Source organism: Acomys russatus, chromosome 10 (genome assembly GCF_903995435.1).
Source record: "Acomys russatus chromosome 10, mAcoRus1.1, whole genome shotgun sequence".
NCBI lineage: Eukaryota > Metazoa > Chordata > Mammalia > Rodentia > Muridae > Acomys > Acomys russatus.
The window spans coordinates 37,340,939-37,367,907 of record NC_067146.1 but is presented as its reverse complement, the minus strand read 5'-3'; the positions used below and the strand labels follow the sequence as shown (position 1 = coordinate 37,367,907).

The following is a 26,969-nucleotide window of genomic DNA, read 5'->3' as shown; positions in this document are numbered from 1 at the left end:
ATTTGCTTTTTATCAATGAACATAATCCATTGATAACTTTATAATGAGCAAGGTATTAAGAGGTGGAGCCTAACAGAAAAGAATAGGTTACTGGAAGTGCGCCTTCCTTTGAAGGATATATTTTGCCACTATCCCCTCTTCCAACCTTCTCTCCTTCCATCCATCTAATACACAGTGAGCTACGTGCTCCGTGGGTGATGCCGTGCTCTACTGGCTCAGAAGCAATAGGACCAAGTGACTCTTGGATTCTAGTGGATTCTGCCAAAGTAAAGCCTTTGCCTTTCATTTTGTTTCTTTCTTTGTTTGTTTGTTATTAGGTATTTTGTTACAGTGCAAGAATCTAATAAGGAAGGGAGAAATGGGTTCTCTTACTTGCCTGGTTCTTTTATCTCCTTTTATTTCACTCAGATGATCTTTGGTCTGTGACTTGGGGCTCTCGGCTCCTGGGTTGGCTCTTTCACATTCTAGTGCCTTGGCCACCTCTCACTGCTTGATCACCAACCACAGGCTGTTGAGTGGAATAACAGGCTCTCCTCTTGGCAATCCTAAGTTCTGTGGAATTTCTTACTTTCATATATTAAGGGAAGTGCATATATTCAGGAAGTGATGGATGCATCCGATGTCTGGCAGAGAAAATGTCATTCGTGGGGACACTGAGGAGGCATCTGACACTGCCACCTTCTTTAAGCACTGAGGGAAAGGCACTTCGGAATAAGTTGGCTTAAGTACAGAAGGCTCTTTGCATTAAGCAATGCTTATTTTAAAAATGGAACTAGATTGAAAAAAAAAATCTTTGTCCCCTGAGAAGCTTCTCTTCCCTCTGAGTGGACAGTGTGCAAATATGACAACACAGAGCTGTGAAGAACGCAAGACCTGATCACACAGCGAATCATTTGATGCTGGCCATGATCTTGCTGTGAGAGCCGCTGGGAAACACAGTTGAGGGCTAAATTGCTGACACCTGTTTAAATAGCTTTCCCATTTGTCTACACGGGTTTTTTTTTTTTTTTTTTCATCCCTTCTTTCCCCTTGTGCCACCTCAAATGCTTCCTTGGCCTCAGAGATTCCACAATGCCAGCAGCTGAACACATGAATACTAAAGAACTGGTTTCCTTAGTAACAATGACCACGAGGCAGACTCCAAACTTACTGCCTTTCTGTCTGTCGGACTTTGTTTTCTTTCTATTGATCAAATGGAAAAGGCTCCCAACTAAGCTTGCATATCAAGCATTCCTGTAGATCCTATAACTCATAAACAGAAAGGAGGCAGTGTCCATTGATTTTTAGATTTCATTTCTCAATATGCTCTGTTCTATGTGGGTAGGTCTAAGGCTGGTACCTTTAGAGGTCCATGGGGCCATTTCATGACTTTGTTTCATCATGGTTAAATATTTGTATGATTTGGGGCACCTCAACAAGATGATACTTTGAACACGGGTCACCAAGGTGGAATTTTTCAAAAGTGAATACATCCTTTGCACAGTATTTCAAATCAGAAAGAGATGTTAATGAAGCAGAAAATGATCTGCTGATTTCCAGGCTTCTATGACTGCCTTTTCATAGTGATAAATTGTTCTGTTTCTTTCCTTTTGTCTCAACTACAGAGAGGATGAACCCAGGGTCCAGAGACAAGTGCCACCTTGGGACTTGTAGGCTTACTGTCCAATGTTTACATTTATTGTTCAGGCTCCTTTGATAGAATTCTGTGGACCAACCACCTGGTCACATACCAGTGTACCGCCCCTCTGTGAGTCTTTCACCTCACCTGGATTCTCAGTGGCGTCTTCAGAAGCTGCTCTTCTATATGCCACAAACAAGCATGCTGCTCCTTGTCCCCACTGTATTCTCATGGCTCGGTCCAAGTATTGCACAAAACCAAACACATCACTCAGTTGGCCCTGTGCACAGTATCAGGTGCTCGAAGTCCAGGAACGACCAACAACACAGCCCCTTTCGGTAGGAGGGCCACAGTCTGAAGCAATTCTTTGAGTAGAGCTCAAATATGATAGGTGCTATACCCAGGTTAAGGATCACTTGAGAGGACTGATTAATATGGCTTGTAGAATTAGAAGCAGGAACAAGAAAATACCCTGCAGTTATGCCTGATAATGTCTTAGAAGTAAAGAATAAGAGTAATAATGGAAGAGTTAAATATGCTGAAGATTTCCTGTATATACCGGGAACTTTATGCTCTGTACATTCATTGCTTACCCCCCCACCAAGATCACCTGCTTTTCATGAACTGAGGCTGTGGGTGCAAACTCCACCTACAGACTGCAAAGGGAACCCAGAGTAAAAGGCAAGCATCAGAGCACTGTGCTATGGTGATGCTCAGGGAAGTGTGCTTTGCCAAGTGTGACGCGTGGGTGGGTGCAAGTGATCAAAGAAGCAGGCAGAGCCAGCTCCCAGGGAGGCCTTCCTCATGAGATTCTCTAACCAATACTCCTCAAACTGTTCCACAAAACAGAAACAGAAGGAACATTGCCAAATTCATCCTATGAAGCTGCAGTCACCTGGATACCTAAACCACACAAAGACTCAACAACAAAAAAGAATTTTAGACCAATTTCCTTTATAAACATTGGTACAAAAATACTTAATAAAATACTTGCAAACTGAATCCAAGAACACACCAAAGATATCATCCACCATGATCAAGTGGAAGACTTGTATGAAAAAAAAACTCCAGGAGTCTGAAGAAAGAAATTGAAGAAGATATCAGAAGATGGAAAGATCTCTAATGCTCATGGATCAATAGGATTAACATAGTAAAAATGTCCATCTTACCAAAAGCAATCTACAGATTTGATGCAATTCCCATCAAAATTCTAGCACAATTCTTTACAGGTCTGTGCTGCTCAAGGCAAAGGTGGGGGTATGATGAGATTGTCTGATTTGTATTTTTCACACCAGCTGTTGTGAGAATGGAATTGAGAAGGTGGACCAAAGAGGCAAGGAGCCAGTTAGAAGCCCATTTCTGTCAGCAATTCTGTTGAGGTAATTTTGGTTTGACTTGGGGCATAATCATGAGGGAATAAAGAAAGAGATTTCCTAGGACCTTCTCCCATATAGTTGCAACTATAAGATAGTTCTGTTGTCAAGTGCACCAGTAGCTCAGGTCCCAGGGCCAGAGGACTCTTCTCTTATGGCCAGGTTCACAGATTTTGAAATCTATCAAGAATTACATACCCTCCCATTCCTTCCATTGCAGCCCATGTTCATATCAACTCCCAGAGCCTAAGGCAGGATTGGGAACTTGGCAAACAATACCATGTGCAAAGATGGGTGAATTTACAATTAGGCACAGTGATACATGCATGCAATCCCAGAATTTTGGAGACTGAGACTCAAAGATTTTGAGTCTGGGATATATAAATAAGAAGAATCCATCCCATCGAGCCGGGCGTGGTGGTGCACGCCTTTAATCCCAGCACTCGGGAGGCAAAGGCAGGCGGATCACTGTGAGTTTGAGGCCAGCCTGGTCTATAAAGTGAGTCCATGATGGCCAAGGCTACACTGAGAAATCCTGTCTCGAAAAACCAAGAAAAAAAAAAAAGAATCCATCCCATCTTAAAACAACAGAAAAGCTGAAGGCATTGAAATAGCATCTAATTTTACTTCCGTTTAGTTTTACACACGATCCTGATGATATGGGTCCTGTAGCTGCCCTCATCCAAAGGTGACAAGAGGCCTGGGAAGGGACTGTCATCAAGCACAAGACATGAACGACCCTGTCTGTCACCATGCATCCTTTATTGATTGTCTGTCTTAGAAATGACAGAAGAAACAAAAAATAAATAATAAATAAAAAATAAGACATAGCAAGCTTTATTTCTTGCAGACCCTGTAGCTAGAAAAGAGAACTCAAGGAGTAATTCTGTGCCGTTGCTGTGCTTTTTTTTTTTTTTAAAGCGGCAGAGATGAGCTCTGGGCCAAACTCTAGTGGGATGGTCACAGACTGAACTGTGCGTCATATAAGAGGTAGTCCCTGGAGCATTCAGATCATATGAAGACCTACTGTGTGTCAGTTTCAAGGCAAACAGTTCACAGATAATAATTTTAATAGCCTCTTCAGATGATGCTCTTAATTTGCTCTTGTTCTTGAAGCAGTAAAAATGTTGAAAAGATGAACAAGCAGAAGCAGCAACTGTGCAGTCAGCTCACTAATGACAACCCTGACGGGGTGATGTTCATAGCCACAGGTGACCCAAGGCTTTCCCCTTTTTGTACATACTCTCAAAGAAAAACGTCTGTGTTTGTTTCTTCAGCAAGAAAACTTAAGTATGTGCCATTCAGATTTTAGTCAGTTATATCTGTCATCTGTTTTAGATATACAATGAAATCATTTAGCAAACTGGCAGAGATATGCAACTGCTGCCAGACCCACTTAAAAGTGTTTCCATGCCATTTTCTGAAATATTTAAAAAATTTTAATCAAAAGTCCAAGCAAGATTAATTTTGTTGATTAGGAGTAGAAAGAAATTAAACTTAGTATCAACTGGATTGCAACTAGAGTGCCTAATATTATTTGAAAAAATAAACCTTATTCTATGTAATATGTTTTAAATCTGAAACAATTCATGTGAGACTACATTCAAGATTTTGGGTTACACCTCTGGAAACGGGGTTCATCATGAGATGGGCAAATAGATAACTGACAGTTATCAGAGTGCTCAGTGTCATGGGCTGCCTGGGTGCCACAGTTAGCTTCTTGTCGAATCTTTATCACAGACTACAAGGAGGATGCTATCCGACGCTATCTGTAACTCTATATTAGAGACTTACAGAGACTGAAGACGTTACTTGGAGGTCAGTAGTTGCTTTCTGTGCTTCACATCATATTCACGTGCAGTCTATTGCAGAGTAGAGCCACTGCACTCAACCACTGAAGGCAGGAGGTGCTGCTGATACTGCTAATGAGAACAAGTTGCTGAGGGCTGTGGCTCTTGGGTCGATGACCCATCCATTGCCCTTCTTTTCCTGGTTCCACCTTTTGTGTACCAGCCACTCGATTCACCACAGAGCACAAATTGCGAATATCCAACCAGAAAGGCAACCACTCATGCCTGAGGGCACAAGCTCATGTCAACTGGACCCTGTCCTTCAGCATGGGGCACAGTAACAGTTGTTGTATATTCTGCAAAAGAATCCCAGAAGCTTTGGATCCAGCGCCCAGAGCTGGACTGTAATGAACAAAAAAATTCAGGGTCCCAACCTCTAGGAAACTTTATTCACTCTTTCATGACAAGATTTTCTGCTAAATGAAAGTCTGCACGCAAATGCCAGCAGAAGGAATTACCATAGTTGAGATAGTTTATAATGACGATGACACTTATGGCCTCTGACCCAACACCCAAAGTCAACAGATCAACAGGGACGGAGAGAGACACTGGGAAACACAGCTTGTTTTTTTTCCAAAATCATACAATTTCAATTATCATATTTTAGCATATGGTTCCACACTGAATTATTTGCAGTTATAATTATGTTGCTAATGCAATGCACAATAGGATGCAGAATACATGCTAATTTGGCATATATTTTATCTACAATGATAGACATGCAATATTTAGAGCCATCTTTTATAAATTAAGCAATTAATATGGACTTCTTTAACCTAAGAGCTTTAAGATTGTGTACCACACTCCTCACATTCTTTTCCTGTTATTTGTGTGTGTGTGTGTGTGTGTGTGTGTGTGTGTGTGTGTGTGTGTGTGTGTGAGAGAGAGAGAGAGAGAGAGAGAGACAGAGAGACAGAGAGAGAGAGAGAGAGAGGTGGGGGACTTCAACCTCAATTGTAGGCATGAGCTATACAGTTCACATCTTTCCAGCTTTAATTTAGGATTCTCTTTTGTGATTGGCCTTTGGTGGGTAAAAACTGATTTTTCTTCTCTAGGACAAGTCTATGTTCCAGTCATAGTAAATATCAATTTCATTTCCATCCTATTATTTTTCCAATTAAATATTTGTCATGCAGAAGGAGATCTAAGGTGCCTGCACTTTCTGTTATATAAAATGCTCAGCTATGTTAATAACTTTAGGATGACATCTCTGAGGTGCTGTGAGAAGAAATAAAACAGACTACATCTACCTTGGATGTCTGCTTCCTCTCTCTTCCCCTTAACTTGCCTCAAATGTTGGCACTGATGTCTCCCATCACAAGGAGTACACAATCAACATCCTTCAATAATGAGGATAAGTAGGATGCCCAGCTACATTTTTCTAAAGGTGAAACATAGACCTTTATTTCACACCAGCATAGGTTCCTTGCCCCATTTCACTTTTCTATTCATATTTACCAAAACTTATATGTCTACCCTTGAAGGAATGCACTTCGTAGCTCAGGTTGTTTCAGAACAAAGTAGGAATATGCCAGGAGGACAATCTGGTATTTCTTGAAAATTCTTTCTTCCTCCTTATGACAAAACCCAAAAGGATAGGCTCTGTGGAAATAGAATTGATTTTCTGAACCCTTTGAACAGGAAGATTTTTCACTTTGGGGGGCAAAATGTTTTCCAAATGTTCACAATCATACCTATGTTTAAATACATTATGTTTTACATATATATGTATATCTATATTCATATTTTATCTGTGCATTTGGTCTAAAATTATTAGCTTTTAATTTTCAGTTATTTGAGAAGAGGATATTATGTATTTTCTCAAATTGCTACTAAATATGTCATGTTGAATGTGTGTGTGTGTGTGTGTGTGTATTTGTGTGTGTGTGTGTATCCGCATGGGCTGTGGATATTAATTGGATGCCACTGTGACTATGATCAGGACTGAGATGGTGTTGCTGTGATGGTCCCTCTAAACTCTCACTCACTGGGCTAGTGAACCCTCTCCCAGCTGTTTTGAATGACTTAACAAATGTCCCTGCTGCTGGGAAATCTGCCCAGGACAATTAGAGCAGCCATCTCACCATGGAAGCTAGTAGGGGCAGCCACAGCCCATGACCAACTGATACATGTAGAAAAGTCTGGACTCCTGGCCTCAACAAATGGCAATTCTGTGGTATAGTTAACGCCTCATGACTCCCTCCAGGATTCAGGCCAAGGCTGAACTTCCTTGGGGCCATATTCTCTCCCTGCCTTCTACTGCCTGGAAGTACATGTCCATTAATAGATACATGGGTGGACAAAGAGTTAAGTGTGTCTCCATTAGTTTCTGCAGAGTTCCCTGCTTTGTAGGAAATGCTCAGCATATGATTCTTTCCCTAAACAGCATCACAGCATATGCAGGCTGAGCTTCCTTGCCAACTTTCTATTGCACAATATTTCAAAGACAGTAAATCTGTTTCTCCATCTACTAAACAGCAACAACAGCACTTGACCTGAAAATAACTAAAAGCATGTAAGAGTCTTTCCCAAACAGTGGTGACTGGTCCAGATGGGAGAAATCATCTTCCTCTAACTTCTGATCTAGGGTCTCAATCCCAGTCTCAGAAATTTGAAAACAAAAAACGGATGCTCTCGTTATTCCAAGATGCTGCGTCCAGACCTTTAGCTGTAATGTCTATTATCACTAATACATGATTTCTTAAGCCCAAACCATTTTGCACTAGCAACCATTTTCTTCAAGTACAAACTATAGGCAGAGCAATTTTATCTATGACTATATAGTTTTGTGCACCATATTAGCTTTTATATACACATACACTCATCTAAGCATGTGCATTAAATATTTATCTGTGCATCATCTAAAATCATCTTGCTCAATGTACTGTTTCATTGTAGCAGTTTTTTGTTTTTGGTTTTTTGTTTGTTTGTTTGTTTTGTTTTTCTTTTTGGAGATTCTGTCTCCCAGCAGTAGTAGAATTCTTAGGGAGAAACAGATCTCCACTTATTAATTTCCTCAAACATTTGCCAGCTACTATCCACCCCAGAAAACATAGGACAGTCAGAATATTAAAATCATGGAGGTCCACTGCATATGGACTGCTGTAAGTAGCTAATGAACTTCAGGTAGGAAAATCACTATCAGAATCTTCCGGCTGTGTTCCCATGGATTGCATCACAAACAGGAACCTGAGGGAGCCATATTTGGCAAAGTGTTTAGACTTGCCTCTTAATCTGGACCCAAGAGCATTGGTACTGCCCCCTGTGAGTTCCAACCCAGCAGTCCTGTGGCGCCTTCCCAACCACTTTCCTGCGAAAGGCTGTCTGGCACCATGATCGTAATGGTCTAACCCCTAACATTGTAATTTCTAAGATTGGCTTTAGTCATTTAATAAGATAATAGTGTGTAAAGCAGCCTCCAGTGGGATATGAGATGATGCTAATAATTACAATTTGCATTAGGTGGCGCCTCTCCTGGCAAACACTCAGAATTCACCAACGTTATCTCATTTTCATCTTACGACATCCTTGTCAAGCCAGCATTTTTTTTTTATTTTTTTATTGCATTTCTTCATAAAGTAGATGGGGCATGAAGAGTTAAACGGTTTGTCTAAACTGAGATCCCAGATTTCCAGACCGGCTTGATGTTGTCTACAGAACATTTGTGAAGCGCTTAGGTGTAGCTTTTTACACCAAAGGCTAAAAAACGTTGCTGAAAGTTTTAGATCTAAAAACGCAAAGACCGCCCCCCCCCCTGAACTTTGTATTCGTTATTAAAATTTGTGGTGTATACCTTCTTTAATAAGCAAACATGGATGCTTTACTCAGCCTGGCAACCTAGCCAGCATCTGACGAACAACTCAGGAGTAAATCCTTGTGCAGCACTTGTATGTGCACAGTTGGAAGTGTTTTGTAAATATTAACTAAATTCAATCACCATAAAGATGCTGGGTGCTGGGTAGGAGGTGCTGTTACATCCCTCCTCAGCATATAGACAGAGAAACCAAGCACAGAGAACCAGTGAAGAATGCCTAAGATCCCAGTTGTTAAATGACAGACGCTGAGAACCAAACCCATACAATCTGGCTCTTAAGTTCATGCCTTTGACAAACACTTTTTTTTTTTTCAGCCATTAAGTTCTGGATACTTAACTTGTCGAAAATGTGCTGTTTCTTTCTTCCTTGTGTTCCCAAGGGTTTTCCCCTCTACCCACGGTTGTAGAGGCTAGGGTTCCTAGTCTGGGTAGAAATTTTCTATCTAGTTAAGTATCTTGCCCGTGTTGATGATTCTTACACTCGACTGCATGGCTAGCTAGGATTCAGCAGGGCTGTGAGCTTTTCAGAGGCCAGCAAAAGCTCAGTGACTTCGCAGCCTTTACCACTCAGACTCCAAAAAGATAGCTCTAGAAAGGAAATTATTCTTGCTTTGGAAAAAGAAAAAGGAAAACTCCAAATTCTTCCCCCAGTTTGCCCTGGAATTGAGACGAGCTGTCCTAGTGGGCAGAGGTATTTTTCACAATGATTTATGCAATGTGCTCGGAGTCTGGAGACCAGTTTCACTGCAGCGTACATTATTTCATTTGATCCTTACACAACTGCCCAATGAGGTCAGTGGGGAAGCTGTTTTCACAACAATCATTTCACAGATGAGAAAACTGAGGCTCGGCATCACTAAGTAAGCCTTTCCAAAGTCACCGACATAATGAGATGCAGAAACAGAGCGTGTTCGGTGTCATATGTTAATAAAGGCTGTAAATTATCTCATCTCATATTAAGCTTAATAGCTTCTGGTGATATCATTGCTAAGCTCAAACACTTTAAACAAATAAAAGTCAGGAGGAGTCCTGCTCATGTCTTTTGACACCCAGGACCTTCGAGAGCATCTAATGATCTTCAGGTTCGGCTTCCTTTTCCCGTGAGAAAACAGAAAATAGATGGTACAGCGCCATAAACGACGGGGCTTCCAGCAGGCTGCTTCTCCCATACCCAGGACTCGAACTTGCCTGCTTGCTCACACACTGCCTGAGTGCAGGGGAGCCCTGGCTTTTGACAAAAGGCATCTCCCCTGTACCAGAAGTGTGTCCCTCCTGTCTGGGTTATAAACTTTGAGCTGGAGAATTCACTCCACCAAAGAAGGAGTGAAAAGGCACGTCTCAACGATGAATAATGGATGAGGTAGACGCCTACAGGTCAGAGCCAACCACTTTCCCTTCCTTCACTAAATGTTTTCCATAAGAAAATTGGTTCTTACTCTCTTCTAGGTGCAGTGAAGTAAGATATAATTTAAAGTTATTTTTCTACCAAGTGAGGGGATAACAAATGAGATGTAATCGGAATAAATTACTTAAATAAAAATTAAAAAAATAAAATAAAGATGTTTTTGTTCAGAATCTGCCTACTGCCTGATGCCAAGTGGCATTATTCAGCACACACTGTTGTTAGAAGCACTGCGTTTCTTCCCTGTCTCCACTTGACTAAAATTCAACAGTGTGATAGAAGCGTCTTTATCCTCTATCCAGCTCACTTAGGATGCCCTCGGTTTTCTCCTCCAGGGTCTCTTTCAGTGGAGCCATGATCTCCTTCAGTCTTAGCATTTTCTGTGCTCACTAGTTCCTCACTTGGTGATTATCTATTCATACTATTATACTTTTGTGTCTTGTGAAATCATTTCTTATGAAACAACAGACCAATTCCTTCTTAGAACACCCAAGTAAAATATAACCTAATACCTACATTAAAAACAAAAAGCCACCCAGCACAGTGGCACATGTCTGTAATCCCAGCGCTGAGGAGGCAGAAGCAGGTGGATGTCTGTAAGTCCAAGGCCAGCCTGGTCTACAGAGTGAGTCCAGGACAAGCAAGGCTACACAGAGAAACCCTGTCTTGAAAAACAAACAAAAAGGAACCAGCAAATAAATAAATTCAGAAGGCTAATACATTATGAGCAAAAACATAATGCTTACTCAATGAAAACAGGCATTAATTCAATATATTATATTATATTATATTATATTATATTATATTATATTATATTCATAGACTGAAAGAGACCTGAAAATGGTATGACCCTTCTGTGGATTCTGATGGACCCTTTTCAACAAACAGCTCTCAGTGGTGGGGAAATAAATGGACGCTGCTTTATTTTATTTTTTTTTTTTTTTTGGACGCTGCTTTTAACATGACAAAATTAACATGTCTCATTTCAAATGTCAGCCTTATTGTTTTTGTATTTTTGGCGAGAAAGCAGTAAAATCCTTCTCACTAGATCAAGGTTGGGACAAATATGTTCCCCATCACCAGAATTAGTGCATGGCCTTCTGAAAGTACTAGCAGATACAAGAAGAGGAATGAAAGAATTGGAAGATGAAATATCAGTGGGAAGGAGGGAAGTTATAATCATCAGAAAACCTTAAGAATCAACTGTAAAAGTACAGCATACCACAGAGGGATTTTTATGAATAAGTTAACCATGGTGCATTGATGCATGCACTCTCACCTCTTGCTAGAAGGTGAGTGCTTCGGTACACTTTAGCTGAAAGATTCAGTTTCTTCTATGGAAATTGAAAATGGACATAGCCTTTGGACCAACAGTTTTACTTGTAATATTATACTCATGTGCAAAATGATGCAAATACAAATATACTTGCTACAGCTTTGCTTATTTGTTGTTCTGTTTAGTTGAGACAGAGTCTCAAGTATGAAACTCAAGCTGGCCTCAAACACATACTGGCCCTCCCTTTGCTTCCTGAGCGCTGGCCTTCCAGGCATGAGTCACTGCATCTGCTACAGCCTTGAGCATTATTACAGTCTGATTAGACACAAACCACAACGAATAGGAGACCCACAAGATAAAGTAGGAGTGGTTATGCAACAGAATATGATATAATCATTTTTAAAAGGGAAGTATATTTGTGTATATCAAATATGGAGCTATCAAAAAATAAATTAGTGAGTAATGGAGGTGTATGAACAAACAAACAAACAAACAAACAAAGATGATGCACATGTTTGCGCTTATATTCAAATACCTAATCAGGCATGGTGGCTCATTCCTGTAATGCCATCACTTAGGAAGCCTAGACAGGAAGATCAGGTATTTGAGGCCAGCTTGGGCTACCCAGTGAAATTCTATCTCAAAACAACAAAACAAAAGCAACTTCCCACAGTGATCCCTGGAAGTAGAACTCACTGACTGGGGTGGTAAGAGGAAGATGCTTTTTCTGTATACTTTCTGGTAGCAATTACCAGAAGAAAATGTTGAAAGCTTTTCTTAAAACCGCAAGTTAAAGAAAATGACCATTAGAAATGGATTCTTCCTAAAGAAACGGGAAAGAAATCCACACCGGAGCTTGCTGACGCATTTGCCGCTTCATAACAAGCCATTCCAAATTAACCGGCCTACGTTAAGAAAAAACGCTATCAGGTCTGCCTATGTTGAGGGTGGACAGGGCCCGTCCATGTGGGCAGCTCTGTGCCACAGGGTGTGTCTGAGTTCATCCAGGAACTCCACGCAGCTGGCGGAGCCCCAGCTGGCCCTGGGACTCACAACTTGGCACCCTTTTCTGTAGGAATCACTGGGCCTCCTTTCTGGCTTAACAGTCCCTTAGAGCTTTGTGACAGGATGGCAGTTGTCTTCCAGGAGCACAAGCATAGACTCCGCCTTCCTCATGGAGAGATAGGCATGGATGCAGCTCAGAGATATTTCTCCCTCATTCTGAGGATGCGCAGCACAGACCCTAGCCGCAACCTAGATGAAAGAGGATGGGAAACGAACCAGCTCAGGTTGGGAGGAATGACAGGAATGGTTTGATTCCTGTTATGTCACCTCAGCTTCCTGGTTTTCTCTGTTCGGACCACTGCTGCTATCACCATTGCATCCGGAATTATTCCTTACAGCATCAGTAAGCATAGATCAGGGCCTCACCTCGTATGACTCACAATAATTACCATTTCCTCCATAGAATAAAACAGCTCAATTTCTGGTCTTAAGTTAGAAGAACACTAATATCAGGACTTGAAAAGCTGCTTGGCAATCATTTATAATTCAGTTCACATTTATATAGGCCTGTTTTATACACAGGTCATGGGAATTCTAGAGAAAGAAGGTGAAAGAAATTTTAACCAAACTGTTTTCCTCTAACCACACACACACACACACACACACACAAAGCCAATATATTTCTATAAGAAAATGCGTGTGTCTTGGAGGTAAAAACAGACTATGAGGCAAAGTTGTCAACTAACGTTTTCACTAACAAAAGCAGAGTCAGTTCTAGGTACACAGCCCGGGAACCCAGGAGTGCCTTTATGGCCGCCAGGAGGACTAATGACTAGGAATTGAGGTTTGAGACAAGACTGTGCTAGCTGCTGGAGTTAAATGAGCCCTTGGCTGGAGTCAGTCCTCTGGTGAGCCCTGGCCTGTGTCTTACCCTTTCGTGCCTCTGAGGTTTTGCAGACACTGTTTCTGTTTATCATGACACCTTGCTCTTTCGTTTTCCCAGAAGTTTCTTTTTAACATAGCTAGTTCCTCTTCCTTTGGGCTGCAAGGTTACCTTTCTCACGCATGGTGAAATTTTCTCTGACACCACCCTCTTCTCAAAACTAGGTAAGTTGCTCTTGGGACAATTCCTCCTTTTCTTGTATAAATAAGTTTACAGAGGCTGCTCGACTCCTCAAGCCAGAGGCAGACCCAGACAACCACGATGGTCTTCTACAACTCTTATCCCCAGCTTACATTAATTAGTCCAAGGGCAGACATTACACTCAAGTGAGACAGATGAAGCCCCTTATTAGTGTCAAGATTTGGAGTTGTTGATATTGAAGTCACATTAATGAAGCATATCAAAAGGCTGTCAAAGCTGTCCAGCCAATTTGGTTCTTGCACTTATTTATCTCTCCTTGGATCCTGTTAGACATCGCCATGTCCTTCCCATGCATGCCTTTCTTTGATGAAATTATCCAGAGCTATCTATAATTCCCAGGCAAAATAATTAATACAAAACTTACATAAATGGAAATGGACTTACGTGTGTGTGGACCACTAGTACAGATACTTTGTTTACTTCATTTCCTATGTCATTTGGTGCAATGAAACCTCTGTGAAGACAGGGAAGGAATATGTGCTGTTTAATATTGTTTCTGAAGCACTAAATGATTGATGGATGAATGAGTGAGTGAGTGAGTGAGTGAATAAATATATGGAAATACAGAACTCAAATAGCTCTTTGGAAAGTTCTTGGGAAGAAATAAGATTTCATTTTTGTCTGAATGGAAGAGTTAAAGGAACCTTGTGGGTTTGAATTTGATGATCCTAACACTTTGAACAGAAAATTTTCATTAATTCTACTGATCAGTCAGTCATTTAATTCATTATCTAGAAACCATCTGAAAGGCAGAAAGTGAAATAAGCCCTGTAGACCTTTGCATAGCAAGACTGGCTTAAGGGGCTTGCTTAGTAAGTCAGCAAAGGTCTCTAAACTTGGGCACCATAGAAGCAGGAGATGGTAGCTCTGGAAAACAATGGATAATGAAGGGTTGTGTCTTAGTTTGGTTTCTACTGCTATGGTAAAACACCATGATTAAAAGAAACTCATGGAGGAAGTGGTTTATTTCAGTTTACAACTTTTAAGTCACACTTCATCAACGAGGAAAGTCAAGACAGGAGCTCAAGACAGGAATCTAGAGGCAGTAATTGATGTAGAGACCATGGAAGAATGCTGCTTACTAGCTTGTACCTCATGGCCCTCTCAGTTGGCTGTGTTACACACCAAGGACCACTGTACGGGGTAGAAGGAAGCTGCACTGCGCCTGATGAGCTGGGCCCTCCCACATCAATTACTAATCAAGAAAATGCTCTACAGATTTGCTTACAGGCAAGCTGATGGAGGCATTTTCTCAGTTGAAGTTCCTCTTCCCATATAATTCTAGCTTGTGTCAAGTTGACAAAAATAAATAATAATAACCAGGACAAGTTGTGACTGGCCACAGAGGCAGTGTAAGAGCAACCAGGACTTCCTATGGCCTCTCACGCTTCCAATGTGTAGTGGCCCAGAGCAGCCATGCCAGGCCCTTGTAGAAGGGAGAGATGCTTAAGGGTACGAGAGAGAAGAAATACCATTTCTTGTCTATACCAGTTCCTATACACTAGGGAAATGAGAAAAAAGGCCAGTGGATTGAAATTTCTGTGTCACAATTGATTCTAAAGCCTCATAGCTCTGAGGATGCCCTTATCCTCCTGCCCTAGCATTCCTGTGGCTGGCATCACAAGGGCTATTATACTCTCTGCCTGCAAGCTGAGATATTTTAGTCAACTGCAGGCTCCTGGTAACACAGCCTTTTAATTTATCAATAAATGTGTTTCTTTGTAATTTTACATTTTTTTGGCAGAACGTGAACTTGCCAGATAATTCAGCCTAATGTGTGAAATTTGAGCTTAAGAAATGGGGCTTTGTAACTCTGTTAGCGATCTGTTTCCTCATTGCCCCGAGAGATAAAATAACTTTGTCTCCAAGTACGTCTCAATAAGAGCCCAGTTCTGGATGTAAACCGTTTCTGAGCTATGGAATGACATCCAACTAAGAGTCGAGGACAAAAGCCTAATTTCCCATCAGTCACAGGCCAGCAAGCCTTAGGCCTGGTGACTCATCTCACTCTCCTTGGGGAAGGTTTCGGCTCTGTCAGTTTGAGCTTGCCCAGTCTTGTCAGGAAAATACTACACTGAGGTACAGGTGTCTATGTAGAGATGAGGTATTTTTGTTTAGTTGCTGTGGGCCCAAGGCCACTAAGCCTGTCTCAGTAACAATTTTATTCAAGATTTCTCTTAATAAAGAAAGCCATATCTTTAACTTTTTTGGAGCAGCTTTTTAATCTAGGTAGCTGAGGAGGAAAATTTGAGCCTACTGGGTAAGCTTCTTTACTCTCTAACCATACAGGCTTGTTCTCCATCGTCCTGTTAATCAGGATGTGACCGGGTCCCTACCCTCTCCCCATCCTTCCCTTTCCTAGTCTATGGAACGCTGATAACAAACTTTTGATTGAAAATGGACAACACAGTAAGCAATCGATATATCACCACTACAACCATCTTTAACGCTATAATATAGAATAATTTTACCCTGTAAGTTCAGATTTGATGGTACTGCAGATTTTCACCATTGCTATACATTCTCCATATACAGTGTTCCCACTGACATCATGTATGTCCCCTGCACCTGCTTCTGCTTGGGGGAAGAATTCTTTTGAAGCAATACTGGGCAGTTCCTAAGGCTCAGTTGAGAAAGTGCACACAGCTTGCTGTGTACGAAGCACTGAGCTGGCCATGCAGGTGAGGTCACCATAATCTCTCTGGCTAACAATCCCATCAGACTCACTTTGCTAGCAGGTCCTGAAGATCCCCCTCTGCCCTTCCTTGCTTGAACTCATGAGCGCCTAACACACTCCTTAGCTACTTGTGTCCTCTCAGTTGAGTTTCCAGTAACTGCTGGGTCTCTGTTCGCACTACAGATCTCGCAATTCTGAGATATATGAATGGATGTACTGTTATGACAGTAAACTTGGAACACTCATCTATACAACAATGGAGAACATTTGGAAACTAATGAATGGGGCAATAATGAAATTACAGAGGAAATTTCAGCATATCTGAAATTCGTAACAAATCTTTATCTGTGTGCACACTTTTCAATCCGTGTGTGTTTGGTAATAATTGCAGCTTATTTTCTGCCTGAGCTAAATGGTCTGTATTAATCTGAAAGGCTATATAATGCGGGAGGCCCCTAGGGAAAGCATACCAGTGCATGCAGTCAGAATTCTCTTACTTCTGTGTTGCCGGGAACTGAGTGGAAATAAAAGCCCTTGGTTTAAGTAGCCTCTTACTGCATTCCATCCTATGAGATCAACAATGAGGAGAGATTTCTGAAACCAGAGAGCTATGAGGGTTTTAGCAAATTCGCTTGCCTGTTGATTAATATTCTGACTTCTAAATGTGAACTCACAGACTCTTTTGCCATGAAACCAAGAAGACAAGCCCTGCCCACTGATTTATACATAAAGAAATTGGAGGCTGAATAAGACATGGCAGGCTCACCATGATGGGAGGCTTCATGCCTCTCACCCAGCCCTGGGAATTCTCTACTGCATAGTCCTTTCTTTCAATGTAGAATTGTGAGACTAGAGGACACAGGACTTTAAAGGTCTACCCTAGGCAGATACTGCTCACAGGAAAACTCTATATTGACCCTAATCGCTTTATCGCCTTAGTGGCAGGCAAACTTTCTCAAGCTAAGACTGACACACCATGGTAGCCTGGTTGTTATCATGGTCAAGTGTAATGGTCTTTTGACACTGCACTTATGGTGCTTGCTGTCATTATACTAAAGATTCAAATGGCTGTCTCGGAGCTGTGTCCTTGGGAGAATTTTCTATTTCCCAATGAGCTTTTGTTAATTAGGCTGCAAAGGCCATGGGCTCCACTAGCGTTCCTTGGCATGTAGTTGGGGTCAGTGCATGTGGTAACACTGTTTGAATCCTTATTCTGGCACACATAGGTGACTCCACTTCTGTTTGTTTGTTTTGTTGTTGTTGTTGTTGCTGTTTGGTTGGTTATTTTGTTTTTCCAAGACAGGGTTTCTCTGTGTAGCCTTGGCTGTCCTAGACTCACTTTGTAGACCAAGCTGGCCTCGAACTCACAGTGATCCGCCTGCCTCCGCCTCCTGAGTGCTGAGATTAAAGGCATGCACCATCACGCTTGGCTGTGACTCCAATTCTTAAGCTCCTGGTCTCCACCTCAAGTGAGGGTGGCCGTCCTACAATACAACAGGATTGGGAAGATAAACTCAGGCTCAGTAGTAGGATGGCTTTCATGGGGAGATTTTCTCTTTCATTCTGTACTTCTACCCTTTTTAAGTACCAAGAAATATTTACTCTAAAATGTTGAGTGAAGCACAGATAGATCAGGGCTTTCCTCTTACTGGCCAAAAGCATGCCATATCTGAAATGCAAATGAAGGGTATACTGTCCTTCACTTTTAATCGTAATTCCTAGATTCCAAGACTTTTTACCAACATTTTAGAAAATGGGTTAACTTCCTGCTTACCTATCCAGGACAAAGCAAGAAACTACAAATAAAGACACAGTGAACAATCTATCAGACTGCAATTTTTAAAAAGAGGTATAAAGTTATTTACCCAATAAACTACTAAAAGAAACCAAAGTGGTCCATTGGGAGAGCAGAATATTCACTCGCAGAAACACATGTTTGCCTTGTTCTCTCAGTTTCTTTCTTGTACTAAATGATTGCAAACCCAGCTTCCTGCATCTTAACATCTTAGCCACCCAGGCAGGCCTCTTCAAACATATTAGGCATAAGGTTTTAATTTATGAGGTCTCATCTATATTGCTTGGCTGAAGCATCACAAAAGACTGCATTATAAACCAAATGTCCCCCCTGGACATTGAGGGGGGACTTCTGTCATTTAGTATACACAATTTCCAGTCGCACAGTGGCAACAGAACTGGGGAAGAGACGTGAAGAGGCCTCCAGAGTCTGTCCTTTTTTTGAATGGAGAGGTGCACTCCACAAAGTTGTACTTGATAGTTTCATCTCTGAGTGCCAAGGAAATTCGAAGTGATTGTTGACTTATTTTGTTGGTGAAAATTTAGTGTGAATTTGTCCTGTCATATTTTGTACTTCTACCTTAAAATGCCTTATGATATTTCTGTGCCACGATTCACATTTAGACCAAACAGATATACGTATCCATATACATGTTCAGTTAGGGATCCAGAGTGCAACAGGGCACGTTTCTCTTTCTCCCCATGACATACCTAAGTGAGCCAGAAGAGTCTCAGCTGATATGACTTTCCTACTTCAGCTTTTCTCAAACTGTATTCTATAGAGCATTAATGACAAGCAAGAGCATTGGTCTCTCTCTCTCTCTCTCTCTCTCTCTCTCTCTCTCTCTCTCTCTCTCTCTCTGTGTGTGTGTGTGTGTGTGTGTGTGTAAAATGTAGGATAGGACAAAGTTTAAAATGAGATTTTTTTCCCCTTTACTTTAGCACTTCCCACAGACTCTAGAGGACCATAAATCTCCAATGAGGACATAGAGCATGGTATTTTTTTTTTCAAATTTTATTGAACAACCTTATTTTATAGGATACCTTAGGGAAGGTCATGCATTGCACAGAAGACCATTTGGAAAATGCTGGCCCAACCCAACAGTTAATCCCAGTGTTTTTCTGACACATGTACCCTGGAAAACCGTGTTGAAGACTCAAGAGTCACTATGATTGGCCCTTAGAACCCAAGCTTTCCTCTGTGGGCATGCTCAGAGATTGCCCTCAGTAGAAAACTATGACCTTGGTCAGTCTCAAAGCCTACTCGGGTAGGCCTGTCTGTCTTTGGGAATTTAGAATTAGTTAAATACTATGAGACTTAGATTCATCTATTAAAGAGGGCTAATGGTTAATATCCACAACAAAATACAGCTCAAACAATGCAATGCAGGAAAAGAAAGCACCGTCAAAAAAGCATCCAAAATAGAGCCTCAAAAATATAGGTTTAATCTATGATCTAGCATCTGTAATTCAACAGAGGCCATCCATGCCTGTCAGCCAGAAGCAACAACAAAACAAGTCCCCTAAAAGTGAGCCCCCGGGATGCTCTGGAACCATCTACTGAACTGCTTGAGTCCCTGTGTGCAACTGAACCTAGATCACCACCCTCGTAACTTACCATCCACATCCAATTGGGCATAGTCAGTTCCAGATTCTTCACACTATTTAAGAAAGGTCAGCTATGATGATATTTTTGAGAGAGAGAAAAAAAAAAAAAAAAAACTGCACCTGATTCTGATGCCTGCCAAAGCAAGAGCGAGGAGGAATCGAACTATGTTTATTAGGTTATCTTGGAGCAATTGAGATGATCTATTACCAAGTCCATGACAGTTTGTACTGATTTAGTAATTTTTAATCTGTGGATCCCAAAGCTTTTTGATCCCCAGAAAATAATGTTTGCCATACAGTGCTCAAGTTTCTTTGCTGATTTTGGTTTTCCCCACTGCCTGTACCACCGTCCCAATGGACTTCTAGAACACGAGTTGACACTGGTAGCCATGGTACACCGTTTATTGATTCCTTTGCTTTTTTTTTTTTTAACTTATTTTATTTTTTCATTATTGTAGCCTTTTCTGTGTCACATCTGCTTAATACGTGAAATGTTCTATGCGCACAACAAATAAACAGGAAATCTACTTTAGTGGACTTAACGTTGAAAGGCAACTGTCTGAAAGTGATCTTGAATTTTACATACACTTTTCAATGCGATCAATTTAGGGAAAGAATCTATAGAAAACTGGCTTTAAAAACAGTACCAAGAGTTACAGTTACTTGAAAGACTACAGCGACTGACAAAAATCCAAGCCAAAGAAGCCATTAACCTGAAGCACGCATATATCTTAACATATCTAGACCTGGTGCCTTTAATGGTAAACTGTGGAAAAACCTAGTTCCTAGATGTTATCTTTGGTTTGAGGGCAGCTTCAGGTTCCAGATACGATAAGATTGGCCTGGTATTCCTGCAGAGAAAAACCTTGGCTGCTAATCTTGGCCTCCTTTCTAGCAAATCTTGTCATTGGGTGGGCGATGAAAATTCAGGGATCTCATTAGAATAACTTTTGAAACAGAAAGCTGCTCCATACTCTGTGAAACAGAACCAAGCCTTCTTCTGCATGGCCCTGTGCTTTGCCCTATCTCTTTAAGGAGAGAGCGATGCCGTGGGATGACAGAGATGGTAAGTGCTTAATTCCTATGATGCTTCCTGGGAGTTAATTTATTTGAATAAACTTGATTCTCGCTCAGCACGGTCAGCTAAATGACCTGGAGAGAATGAAGCACAAGACAAATGGGTCTTTATAAGAGATGCCCAAGAAGAGAGAGAAATGGCTCAGCAAAGAGCCTAAGGGCAGCGTACTGTTAGCAGCGATGAATAAACATCAGAGTGGATGCTGAGAGTAGTCCCTGTGAGCTTATGGACCTCAGGGTGCTATGAGGCAGGTAAAACGAACAATTAGTGAGTGTTTAAAAGACTCTGGCGAGGATCTGTGCTTCCCCTACCTCCTTTTCACTATCGAAACGTGTCATGAGTTACATTCAACAAGCCCCACAACACCTGCTACTCTATTGTATAGTTCGCATCTGTTGCTCTTTAAAATGCTACTAATTAAAAAACGTGATCCCCGCCCCCCCCTTCAGACATAGTGGTGTGTGTGGTCCCAGGTACTCAGAAGGCTGAGGCAGGAGGATAGTAAGTTTTATGCAAGCTCCAGGCAAAGACTCAAAACACTTAAAAAATAGTGAGCTAGGCATTGGTGATGCACACCTTTAATTCCAACAGTTGGGAGGCAGAGGCAGGCAGATCTTGTGAGTTCGAGGCCAGCCTGGTCTACAAAGTGAGTTCCAAGACAGCCAGGGCTATTATACAGAGAAATCCTGCCTTGAGACACTTCCTCCCCTCCCAAAAAAAGATAAGGTATCTATGAGACAAATAAATGTCTTTCTTCCTTGGTAGGTGATGATATGACTTCAGGTTCCCTCAGACAACGACATGGAGACAACAGACATAGTGTCTGTTAGGATATATACAAGTCCTGAGTGGTGATCATATGTGTAGAGGAATGTTGGTGTCTCTTCATGACAGCATGATCTGATCGCTGCTCCCTCTTTCAGTCACCCTGGAGCCACTTCCAGCTTCTGTGGGGAGAGCCCCCTACTATAGCTCTCTGTTATTTGAGCAGTCTGGCTCCTGCTGTTTTGTATGGGCTAAAGAGCCCTTTCTTTACTTTAACTCCCAGGACAGCACACTCTGCCCTGCAGAGACTTAAGCGGTTTGTTTTGTTTTGCTCCTTTCTTTTTGCATTTTGCATCTTTGTCCCTTAGGGCCCCTCCCACTCCTTTTCTCCTGGGTTAGTTGGCCCTTTGCTTCCCTTGTGCCCTTTTGATCAGGGGTGGACATTGCCATCCCTGGTTTACATTCCTGTGCCCACTGTACTATGCCCTCCTTTAAATATGTGCTAGGGCTCTGTGTACCCTACCTCCAGAGACAGTGCTCACTGTGTAATGGATGGCTTGGTAAGTATCTAATGAATAAATGGATATATATATGTATATATACATATATATATATTTGGGGGACAGTCTCCTGATATAAGTCTAATCAAAGGGGGAAATTTTGTTACAATTAATAAAACACGACACTTTGTTGATAAATGAGAGTCACACAAGTTCTTTAAAATAATCTTGCAATTATTGTCGTCCCATTTTGAGTTAAGAGAGTGTAGTTGACCCTTTGCTTTCAGACTCTATTCAGGAGTGTTTTGTCTTTCACACTAAAACCTTCAGCTATGAGTACTTCCGCCTAGGAGGAATTTAAATGGCCAGGTCTCAGGAATTCCTACCAGACCCTGCAGTGTCCCCAGAGTTCAGAAGGGGCCCCCTATGGCTCCTGGGTTGCTTTGCCCGCCCGTCTGGCAGTGCAGACCCTGTATCTCAGGCAGGGGCACCCACTGCTTTCGTTCTCAAGCCTTTTTCTCTAACATTTAATGGACAGCTAGCTTTCCTTTACGTCTGTTTCTGACTCCATTAAAGAGAAGGGGGGGAGTTTGACTACACAAAGCATACTACTCACAGAAGGCGCGTCTGGCTTTACACTTTACATCCCACCAAACTTTGTGTTTTGTTGTTTTCTTTTGACAGCGATCCGGGGAAATGGCGCATCCAAAGCCCGCCAAGCCCAGCTCGTGAACTCCAAGGTTTATTGGAGTCATATTTTAAACAAAACCTAGACAGACTTGAACTCAAAGGAAACCTGACTCTCAAGTCAGAGGCGTGCATTCAGAACGCGGCGCTCAAAGTAGCTGTTTGTGACTAGAGTCCAGGGTAGGATTATTAAAAATATGAAGATAGATAAAAAGCAAGGCAGAGCTAAATCCCCGCCGATTTCTATTCATTATATCCAGCAGCATATGGGGCCATTCTCTTACTTTTCCTCGGCCTTTCTTCCGCCGAACCAAAAGCAACCAAGCCTGTGCCGCTTCATAGCTACCCTTTGTGCCAGAGCGGTGCCTCTGCCACTACCACCACACCACTTCCTCCTCCTCCCGCCTGCTGCCGGCTCCAGCTAGAGCTCCCTTTGCGCTGTGAAGCGGGTGCTGCGATTGGGCGACGGTCCCTGAGCCTCCAGCTCCGCGTCGGTTTCAAGGCTCCTCCCTCCCGGTGAAAGACAGACTGCGGGGCGCCTAGAAACCGGTTGGAGGGCGCGCTAGGGAAAGGAGAGGCAGCGAGTTGAGGGATTGACACAAATGGTCAGGCGGCGGCGGAGGAGGAGGAGGCGGAGGCGCAGGGGGGACCCAAGGCGGCTAGGCTGCCGAGAGTTGCGCGCTCCTCTTCCCCGCTGCGGCCACTAGCGCGGCGCCGCCGGCCGAGAACTACAGCCCGCCGCTGGCCGGGGAGGAGGGACGCGATCCCGGCGCGCCCGGACCACTCGCGCTCTCCTCGCCGCCCGCGCTTCATGAACCGCAAGTTTCCGCGGCGGCGGCGGCGGCTGCGGGACGCAGAGCAGAATCCGGGGGAGCGGGCGGAGCGCGGCCGCAGCCCGACGGAGGGCACGGGAGGGGACCAGATCTCCCTAAACAGAGTGGGAGCCTCCACCCGCCGCGCCGCTGACCGCCCCAGCCTACCGGCGCCGAGGAGGGAGCCGAAAAAGTATGGCTGAGGAGGCGGTGCCTAACGAGTCCCGGGCCGCCGGCCCGCCGAGCTTGGAACTTTGTGCCGGGGCGCTCCGGGACCGGCGGGAGGAGGTGGGGCACGGGGACAGGACCTGCCACCGCCGTCCCCTGGCTGACCTCCGGCGCGGGGCTAGCGGGCTGCTGTTGCTGTTTTGGCTGCTGGAGGCTCCGCTGCTGTTGGGGGTCCGAGCGCAGGCGGCGGGCCAGGTACCCGGGCCGGGCCAGCAAGCCCCGCCGCCGCCCCAACCGCAGCAGAGCGGGCAGCAGTACAATGGCGAGCGAGGCATCTCCATCCCGGACCACGGCTTCTGCCAGCCCATCTCCATCCCGCTGTGCACGGACATCGCCTACAACCAGACCATCATGCCCAACCTTCTCGGCCACACGAACCAGGAGGACGCGGGCCTAGAGGTGCATCAGTTCTACCCGCTGGTGAAGGTGCAGTGCTCCGCCGAGCTCAAGTTCTTCCTGTGTTCCATGTACGCTCCGGTGTGCACCGTGCTGGAGCAGGCCATCCCGCCGTGCCGCTCCATCTGCGAGCGCGCGCGCCAAGGCTGCGAGGCGCTCATGAACAAGTTCGGCTTCCAGTGGCCAGACACACTCAAGTGCGAGAAGTTCCCAGTCCACGGCGCAGGAGAGTTGTGCGTGGGCCAGAACACGTCTGATAAAGGCACTCCGACTCCCTCCTTGCTGCCGGAGTTTTGGACCAGCAATCCGCAGCACGGCGGCGGCGGTTACCGCGGCGGCTATCCGGGGGGTACCGGCCCAGTGGAGCGGGGCAAGTTCTCCTGCCCTCGCGCCCTCAGAGTGCCCTCTTACCTCAACTACCACTTTCTGGGAGAGAAGGACTGCGGCGCGCCCTGTGAACCCACCAAGGTGTACGGGCTCATGTACTTCGGGCCTGAGGAGCTGCGCTTCTCGCGCACTTGGATAGGCATCTGGTCCGTGCTGTGCTGCGCCTCCACGCTCTTCACGGTCCTCACGTACCTAGTGGACATGCAGCGCTTCAGCTACCCAGAGAGGCCCATCATCTTTCTGTCCGGCTGTTACACAGCAGTAGCCGTGGCCTACATCGCCGGCTTTCTGCTGGAGGATCGGGTGGTGTGTAACGACAAGTTTGCAGAGGACGGGGCGCGCACGGTGGTGCAGGGCACTAAGAAGGAGGGCTGCACTATCCTCTTTATGATGCTCTACTTCTTCAGTATGGCCAGCTCCATCTGGTGGGTGATCCTGACCCTCACCTGGTTCCTGGCAGCCGGTATGAAGTGGGGCCACGAGGCCATCGAGGCCAATTCGCAGTACTTTCACTTAGCCGCCTGGGCTGTGCCAGCCATCAAAACTATAACCATCCTGGCGTTGGGCCAGGTGGACGGCGATGTACTGAGCGGGGTGTGTTTTGTGGGGCTCAACAACGTGGATGCGCTGCGTGGCTTTGTGCTGGCACCGCTCTTCGTGTACCTGTTCATCGGCACCTCTTTCCTGCTGGCCGGTTTCGTGTCACTCTTCCGCATCCGCACGATCATGAAGCATGACGGCACCAAGACAGAGAAGCTAGAAAAACTCATGGTGCGCATCGGAGTCTTCAGCGTGCTCTACACCGTGCCGGCCACCATCGTCATCGCCTGCTACTTCTATGAGCAGGCCTTCCGGGACCAGTGGGAGCGCAGCTGGGTGGCCCAGAGCTGCAAGAGTTATGCCATCCCCTGCCCTCACCTCCAGGGGGGTGGAGGCGTCCCGCCACACCCACCCATGAGCCCGGACTTCACAGTCTACATGATCAAATACCTCATGACGCTCATCGTGGGCATCACGTCGGGCTTCTGGATCTGGTCCGGCAAGACGCTGCACTCGTGGAGGAAGTTCTACACGAGGCTTACCAACAGCAAACAGGGGGAGACTACTGTCTGAGACCTGGACTCATTACCTTCCCTGGTTCTTGGCGGTATCCCAGCCACTGCCTGAAAGCTGGCCCCAAGGAATTTCTGCCAGGCCTGGCCACTCCAGGCTTCGTCTCTAGACATACACTTTTTGCAGGCTCCTCTCAACAGTCTGCACAGGTCCTGCAAGAGCTTCCGTCCCTGGGGTAAAGGAATCAGAGGGCGCAAATGCCAGAGGTGTTTGTGTGTGGACCATCTCTCTAGCCCTCTCTCTGATCGCAGGACTTTATGCTTTTATGATTGTAAATAACCTGTGTAAGATTTTTGTAAGTATATTTGTATTTAAAGACTACCAAACAGGGGATTTTCTTTTCTTTAAAAAAAAAATGTTTAATTATTTCGGGCGGTTTAAGCATTTGAAGCTTTTCTTACTTGCCCTTTTCTGAGGACTGCAGAGGAGGTAAAACGAAGCACACTTTGCTCTGCCTTGTGCCCTCATCCCTTTGTAGGAGCATAGGGCCAGCTTTCACCCTGCTGGCTGTAGCAGGGACTGCCTGTCCAGGGTCCTTTCTAGTCGCTTCCATCAGCTTCTCCCCACTCCACGCCCCCTCCCTCCTTGCAGTGGGAACTTTTAAGGTGCAGAATCCCACAAAGTTTCCAGATCCTGAGGTGGGCCCCGCCCATTCCAGTTCCTCTTTTCAGCGGTAGAGTGTGGAGGGCTGTCCCTGTGACTTCCCGAATGATGATTGTTTAAGAACCACCTTCCAACTTCATTAGAGGCCCAGAGGGTGGGCGCGGCCAAATGACCCAGCTTCCCTCTACCCTGGTGTCCCTCAACCAGACTCTTCCTCCTTCCACTTAAATTGGTCAGAGAGTAAGTGCAGTAACCAACGCCAAACTTTGGAAAGTCTGAGTTTGTGTAGATGAGCTCATTTACTCTCTAGTGTCTGGAACCTGCTATGGGTTTGGCCATCACCATGGAAAGACACAGGGCTAGTCAGATTGCGGAAGAGCAGCGAGCTTTGTGTGGGTTGAGAGAGACTGAAGAGAGAGAGGTTAGAAAGTGTGTTAGTTCTAATTGCATGCTCATGGCTGGCAACCTGCTCCTCCCTCCCTGCTTCCTCTCCTCCCTGCTCCTCCCTCCTCCCCCCATGCTGCTTGCTTTTAGATTTTACCCTTCTATGAAATGGAGACCTTGAGGTCACCTGGAAAGCTTGGTGAAGGAGTTGATCTTCCCCTTCCATAGCAGGATGGCAGAACATACAGAATATGAAAACGGAAGGAGATGTCAGTGGAGTGGAGTTCCTCAAAATGAAAATGCTGTTTTTCTGGTTTTAGTCAAATTGTTATTAGACATGTATCACATTTTACAACCCAAAAACTTGTACACTGTCAACATATTGTGATCACTCAGCAGCACATTCTGAGGGACGGACAATCCACAGCCCCGCAAATAGCCTGGTAAGACTTCTG

The 26,969-nt window shown here is 44.2% G+C and overlaps 1 protein-coding gene across 1 annotated transcript; it reads left to right on the top strand.

Moving 5' to 3' along the window:
- The first annotated feature begins 22,978 nt into the window (after nucleotides 1–22,978).
- On the top strand, nucleotides 22,979–26,604 carry Fzd1 (frizzled class receptor 1). The gene has a single exon (XM_051152012.1). It carries the CDS (start codon nucleotides 23,599–23,601, stop codon nucleotides 25,525–25,527), a length of 1,929 nt encoding a protein of 642 aa, XP_051007969.1. The 5' UTR covers nucleotides 22,979–23,598; the 3' UTR covers nucleotides 25,528–26,604.
- Nucleotides 26,605–26,969: the final 365 nt, after the last annotated feature.

Coding starts and splice junctions, on each gene's coding strand:
- Fzd1 (XM_051152012.1), top strand. CDS start 23,599: ATGGCTGAGGAGGCGGTGCCTAACGAGTCCCGGGCCGCCGGCCCGCCG.